The sequence below is a fragment of the Coturnix japonica genome, unplaced genomic scaffold, assembly GCF_001577835.2.
Source record: "Coturnix japonica isolate 7356 unplaced genomic scaffold, Coturnix japonica 2.1 chrUnrandom623, whole genome shotgun sequence".
Lineage (NCBI taxonomy): Eukaryota > Metazoa > Chordata > Aves > Galliformes > Phasianidae > Coturnix > Coturnix japonica.
The window spans coordinates 3380-10538 of NW_015439996.1; the positions used below are offsets into that span (position 1 = coordinate 3380).

The 7159-nt window shown below is 51.8% G+C and overlaps 1 protein-coding gene across 1 annotated transcript in view; it reads right to left on the reverse strand.

The window, feature by feature from the left end:
- Positions 1-230: 230 nt before the first annotated feature.
- The window catches only part of LOC107307490 (eukaryotic translation initiation factor 3 subunit C-like), a 25580-nt gene continuing 18651 nt past the window's right edge, over positions 231-7159 (reverse strand). Inside the window, exon 5 of the mRNA XM_015850996.2 lies at positions 231-466. Coding sequence (XP_015706482.1) covers positions 231-466 — 236 coding nt within the window. The remainder of the gene's footprint in view (positions 467-7159) is intronic.

Here is a 7159-nt window from a genome sequence, read left to right on the forward strand (position 1 = left end):
GGGAGAAAAATGGTTAAAAATGATTTTTATAAAGGGGGGGTGGGAAAATGACCCGAAAGTGGGGGAAAATGGGGCTAAAGAGGGCAAAAATGGGGGGTAAAATGGGGCTAAAGGGGGCAAAAATGGGGGGCAAAATGGATATAAATGGAGCAAAATTGGTCTCAAAATGGGTCTAAAAGGGGCAAAATAGGTCTAAATTGGGACAAAATGGGTCTAAATGGGGCAAAANCCTAATGACTCTCAATGGGCTCTAATGACCCAAATTTGACTCTTTTCAACCCAAATGTCACCTCCAGGCCCTGCTCCTTCCTTAGTGCAGCGTAGTGGAACTTATAATAGGTGTGGAGGACCCTCCTCAAATAGACCCTACAAAGCTCCTCCGGGGACCCCCTGGCCTGCAGGTAGCGCTGTAACCTCCCAATGATGGCACACACTCGACCTTCAGCCTTCAGGTGCTCCACGTACTCTGGAAAACAGCCCCAAAATCCACCGGTTTCAACCCAAAATAGGGAGGGAGTGAAAGGGAAAAGGTGCAGCTCCCCCCTTGGACCTCCAGGCCTGTAGGGGGCGCTGCAGATGTAACACAAGTCAACCCCAAAACCCAGCTTTTGGACCCAAAATCCCATTGTTTTGAGTCAAAATCCAACAGTCTGGACCCCAAAATTGAACTTTACGGACACAAATTCCCACCTTTTAGACCCAAAATCCCACCTTTTGGACCTAAATCCCAATGGAATGGACCCCAAATCCCAACTTTTGGACCCAAAATTCAACAGTTTGGACCCCAAATTGAACCTTACGGACCCAAAATCCCACCTTTTAGACCCAAAATCCAATGGACTGGACCCCAAATCCCACCTTTTAGACCCAATATCCATTGGATTGGACCCAAAATTCAATGGAATGGCCCAAAAATCCCAACTTTTGGACCCAAAATCCAATGGACTGGACCCCAAATTGAAGCTTATGGACCCAAAATCCCACCTTTTAGACCCAAAATTCAATGGACTGGACCCAAAATCCCACCTTTTGGGCCTAAATTCCAATGGAATGGACCCAAAATCCCACCTTTTAGACCCAAAATCCATTGGTTTGGACCCAAATCCAACAGTTTGGACCCCAAATTGAAGCTTACGGACCCAAAATCCCACCTTTTGGACCCAAAATCCAACAGTTTGGACCCCAAAATTGAACCTTACGGACCCAAAATCCCACCTTTTAGACCCAAAATCCCATTGTTTTGACTCAAAATCCAACACTTTGGACCCCAAAATTGAAGCTTACGGACCCAAAATCCCACCTTTTAGATCCAAAATCCAATGGACTGGACCCCAAATCCCACCTTTTAGACCCAATATCCAATGGAATGGACCCAAAATCCATTGGTTTGGACCCAAAATCCATTGGTTTGGACCCCAAATTGAAGCTTACGGACCCAAAATCCCACCTTTTGGACCCCAAATCCCATTGTTTTGACTCAAAATCCAACAGATTGAACCAAAAATCCATTGGTTTGGACCCAAAATCCATTGGTTTGGACCCCAAATTGAACTTTACGGACCCAAAATCCCACCTTTTAGACCCAAAATCCAATGGACTGGACCCCAAATCCCACCTTTTGGACCCAAAATCCAATGGAATGGACCCAAAATCCCACCTTTTGGACCCAAAATCCAACAGTTTGGACCCCAAATTGAACTTTACGGACCCCAAATCCCACCTTTTCGACCCAAAATCTCATTGGTTTGACTCAAAATCCAACAGTTTGGACCCAAAATCCAATGGTTTGGACCCAAAATTGAACCTTACGGACCCAAATTCCCACCTTTTAGACCCAATATCCATTGGATTGGACCCAAAATCCAATAGACTGGACCCAAATCCAATGGATTGGACCCAAAATCCCACCTTTTAGACCCAAAATCCAATGGAATGGACCCAAAATCCCACCTTTTAGACCCAAAATCCAATGGACGGGACCCAAAAGCCCACCTTTTGGACCTAAATTCCAATGGAATAGACCCAAAATCCCACCTTTTGGACCCAAAATCCCATTGTTTTGACTCAAAATCCAACAGTTTGGACCCCAAATCCAATGGATTGGACCCAAAATCCCAACTTTTGGACCCAAAATCCATTGGTTTGGACCCAAAATCCATTCGTTTGGACCCAAAATCCAATGGATTGGACCCCAAATTGAAGCTTACGGACCCAAAATCCCACCTTTTAGACCCAAAATCCAATGGAATGGACCCCAAATTGAACCTTACGGACCCAAATTCCCACCTTTTAGACCCAAAATCCCATTGTTTTGACTCAAAATCCAACAGTTTGAACCCAAAANTTAGACCCAAAATCCCATTGTTTTGACTCAAAATCCAACAGTTTGAACCCAAAATCCAATGGATTGGACCCCAAATTGAACCTTACGGACCCAAAATCCCACCTTTTAGACCCAAAATCCCATTGTTTTGACTCAAAATCCAACAGTTTGAACCCAAAATTCAATGGATTGGACCCCAAATTGAACCTTACGGACCCAAAATCCAACAGTTTGGACCCCAAATCCAATGGTTTGGACCCAAAATCCATTGGTTTGGACCCAAAATTGAAGCTTACGGACCCAAATTCCCACCTTTTAGACCCCAAATCCCATTGTTTTGACTCAAAATCCAACAGATTGAACCAAAAATCCATTGGTTTGGACCCCAAATCCATTGGATTGGACCCCAAATTGAAGCTTACGGACCCAAATTCCCACCTTTTAGACCCAAAATCCAATGGACTGGACCCCAAATCCCACCTTTTAGACCCAATATCCAACAGTTTGGACCCCAAAATTGAACCTTACGGACCCAAAATCCCACCTTTTAGACCCAAAATCCCACCTTTTAGACGCAAAATCCCACCTTTTAGACCCAAAATCCAATGGATTGGACCCCAAACCCCACCTTTTAGACCCAATATCCATTGGATTGGACCCCAAATTTGAACCTTACAGACCCAAAATCCCACCTTTTAGACCCCAAATCCAATGGACATGACCCAAAATCCCACCTTTTGGACCCAAAATTCAACAGTTTGGACCCCAAAATTGAACCTTACGGACCCCAAATCCCACCTTTTAGACCCAAAATCCAATGGACTGGACCCAAAATTCAATGGAATGGCCCCAAAATTCCACCTTTTGGACCCAAAAACCACTGGAATAGACCCAAAATCCCAACTTTTGGACCCAAAATTCAATGGATTGGACCCTAAACCCCACCTTTTAAACCCAATATCCATTGGATTGGACCCAAAATCCATTGGATTGGACCCAAAATCCAACAGTTTGGACCCCAAATTGAACCTTATGGACCCCAAATCCCACCTTTTAGACCCAATATCCATTAGATTGGACCCAAAATCCAATGGAACGGACCCAAAATCCATTGGTTTGAACCCAAAATCCAATGGACTGGACCCCAAATTGAACCTTACGGACCCCAAATCCCACCTTTTGGACCCAAAATCCAACAGTTTGGACCCCAAATCCAATGGAATGGACCCAAAATCCCACCTTTTGGACCCAAAATCCAATGGAATGGACCCAAAATCCACTTTTTTAACCCCCAAAACCACCCAAAATCCCATTTTTTTCACCCCCAAATGCCCCATTTTCACCCCAAAACCCCAAGATTCCCCATTTATGCCCCCAAAATCCCCCTTTTTCACCCCAAAAAGAGCCGGCCGAGCACTCACCTCCACCCTTACTGCGCCTGCGCGGCGGCCATGTTGTCCTATCCGCCCTTCAAGAGCAGCAGGACGACCTTGGGGTGTGAGGCCTCAAACTGCGCATGCGCTCTTTTAGCCCTCACCCCTGTGGCGCAGTTTTAATTCCGCTTGACGCATGCGCACTTCCGGCTACGGTCGTACAGCAAAATGGCGGCGCTCAGGCTCCTCCCCTTGTGGGGGGGGAAGGGCAAAATGGCGGCGCCCAGGCTCCGCCCGCTGTAAGGGGGAGGGGAGGCAAAATGGCGGCGGCCACCGGGTGGGCGATGCTGAGGGCGGCCGTGAGGGGTGTGAGAGCGGCGGGGAGACCGATGTGGGGGACGGTGAGGAGGAGGAGTGGGGCCTATGGGGTCTATGGGGTCAACGAGGCCTAAGGGATCTAGTGGGGCCTATGGGGGGAATGAGGCCTATGGGGGCAGTGGGGCCTATAGGGGGAATGAGGCCTAAGGGATCCAGTGAGGCCTATGGTGTTAATGGGGCCTATGGGGGGAATGAGGCCTATGGGATCCAATGGGGCCTATGGGGCGCTGAGGCCTAAGGGGTCCAAAGGGGCCTATGGGGTCAATGAGGCCTATGGGGGGAATGAGGCCTAAGGGATCCAATGGGGCCTATAGGGGGAATGAGGCCTATGGGATCCAATGCGGCCTATAGGGGGAATGAGGCCTATGGGGGGAATGGGGCCTATGGGGTCCAATGGGGCCTGGGGGGAATGAGGCCTATGGGGAGATTGAGGCCTATGGGGGGGGGTAAATGGGGCTAGGGGGGCAATGGGGCCTATGGGGGGAATGAGCCTATGGGATCCCAATGGGGCCTATGGGGCGCTGAGGCCTACAGGGGTCCAAAGGGGCCTATGGGGGATTAGGCTATGGGGGGTAATGGGGCCTAATGGGGGGAATGAGTGCCTATGGGATCCAATGGGGCTCATGGGGCGCTGAGGCCTACAGGGGCCCTAAGGGGTCAATCGAGGCCCCTAATCGGGGGAATATGACGGGCCTGATGAGAATAATCCACATGGGGAGGAATGGGGCCTAGTGGGGTCCAATGGGGCCTATGGGGGGAATGAGGCCCTGTGGATCCAATGGGGGCCTATGGGGGAATGAGGCCTACCATGGATCCCTAATGGGGCCTACATGGCATCCAAATCGGGCCTATGGGATCCCAATGGGGCCTATGGGGCGCGAAGGCCTAAGGGATCCAGTGGGCCCTATGGCGGCAATGGGGCCTACGGGATCAATGGGGGGGACATGAGGCCAACGGGATCCAATGAGGCCTATGGGGGCAATGGGGCCTATGGATCCAATGGGCCCATGGGGGGAATGGGGCCTATGGGGTCCAATGGGGCCTCGGGGGCACTAAGGCCTATGGGTCAATGAGGCCTATGGGTCAATGGGGCCTGGGGGGCAATGAGGCCTATGGGGGCAATGGGGCCTATAGGGGTCTATGGGGGCAATGGGGACCTGAGGAGTCCAATGGGGACTATAGGGGGCCGCTGGAGGCCTATGGGGTCTAATGAGTGGCCTATGGGGGTCCAATGGGGCCTAATGGGGGCAATGGGACCTACAGGGTCCAATGAGTTTTTCTAATGGATGCTACTACCCCATTATGCCCCCATACCCCATAATTACCCCCAATACCCCATTATTCACCCCCCATCAATCCTGTTACTGCCCCCCCACCCCATTATCACCCGCATTATACCCCCATACCCCATTAGACCCCATTACCACCCCATTATTACCCCTACCCCATATCTATCCCCAGGTCCCCTCTTTGGCGGCCCTGCAGCACCCCAAAAGGACCCCGAACATCATCGTGCCCCATATAAGACAAGCCCTGGGAGAAACCTGGCATAGGACGGTAAACAGGGGTTTTGGGGGGGGGGCACCTGACCCAAATTAGCCCCAAAATTTCCCCCCCCCCCCCCCTCCCATTTGGTGACATTGTGGTGTCAATGCTAGAGCTACCAGCAGCTCTACTGGCGGACGGTCCCCGCGTTTGGGTTCGATACAAGAGGAACCCATAAAGGGGCCATCCCACCCAAAGGACCAGAAGGACCGTGTGTGGTGAGGGGGCGGGAATAGACGGGGGGACGGGGGGATTTAAGGGGACTAAGAGGGATTGGGGGAAGATATAGGGGGAACTGGGGGGGGATTTAGGCGAATGGGGGGGATTTAGGGGGACTAAGAGGGATTGGGGGGATATAGGGGGACTGGGATGGGATATAGGGGGACTGGGATGGACTGGGGGGGATTTAGGGGGGATGGGGGGGGATTTAGAGGGGACTAAGAGGGATGGGGGGGGATATAGGCGGGATTGGGATGGAACACTGGGACGGGGATTTTGATGGGACTTGGGAGGGAAATTGGGAGGGGATATAGGGGGCTGGGGGGGATTTTTAGGGGCACGGGGGGTAACTGGGATGGACCTGGGAAGGGATTTAGGGGGACACTAAGAAGGGATTGGGGCGGGATTTACAAGGGGACTGGGGAGGGACTCGGCTGGGATGGGATATAGGGGAGCTGTTTTGGATGGACCTGGGGGGGACTTTAGGGGACTCGGGATGGACTGGGAGGGATTTAGGGGACTAGGATGGACAGAGAAGGGATTAGGCGTAACTGGGAGGGACTGGGGGGATTTTAGGAGGCGGCGGGGGATGGGGGGGATTTAGCGGGGACTAAGAGGGATTGGGGGGGGATATAGGGGGGCTGGGGGGGGATTTAGGGCACGTTGCTGGGGGGAACGTGGGATGGACTTTTGGGAGGGGATTTAGGCGGGGACTAAGAGGGATTGGGGGGGATTTTAAGGGATGGGAAGGACTGGAATGGGATAAATGGCGGACTGGGAAGGGAATATAGGGGACTGGGAATGGACTGGGAGGGATTTAGGGGAACTAGGATGGACGACAGAGAAGGGAACTTTAGGGTAAACTGGGGAGGGAACTGGGGGGGGATTTTAGGGGGATTGGCAGGGGGATTAGGGGGACTAAGAGGCGATTGGGAAGGATTTTAGGGGGACGTGGAGGGACTTGGGAGCGGATTTAGGGGGGACTCCAAGAGGGATTGGGGGGGGAATATAGGGGGGACTATAGAGGGACATTGGGGGGGATATAGGGGGAACTGGGGGGGGAAATTTAGGGGGATCTGGGGGGGACTGGGAAGGGGATTTAGGGGGATGGGGGGGGATATTAAGGGAACTAAGAGGATTTGGGAAGGGATTTAGTGGGGACTGGGAGGACTTGGGAAGGGATTTAGGGGGACTAAGAAGGGATTGGGCGGGGGGGCAATATAGGGAAGGACGTGGGGGGGATTTAGGGGGACTAAGAGGCATATTTGGGGGGATAATAGGGGAACTTTGGTGGAGGGGGGGATTTAAGGGGACAAGAGGG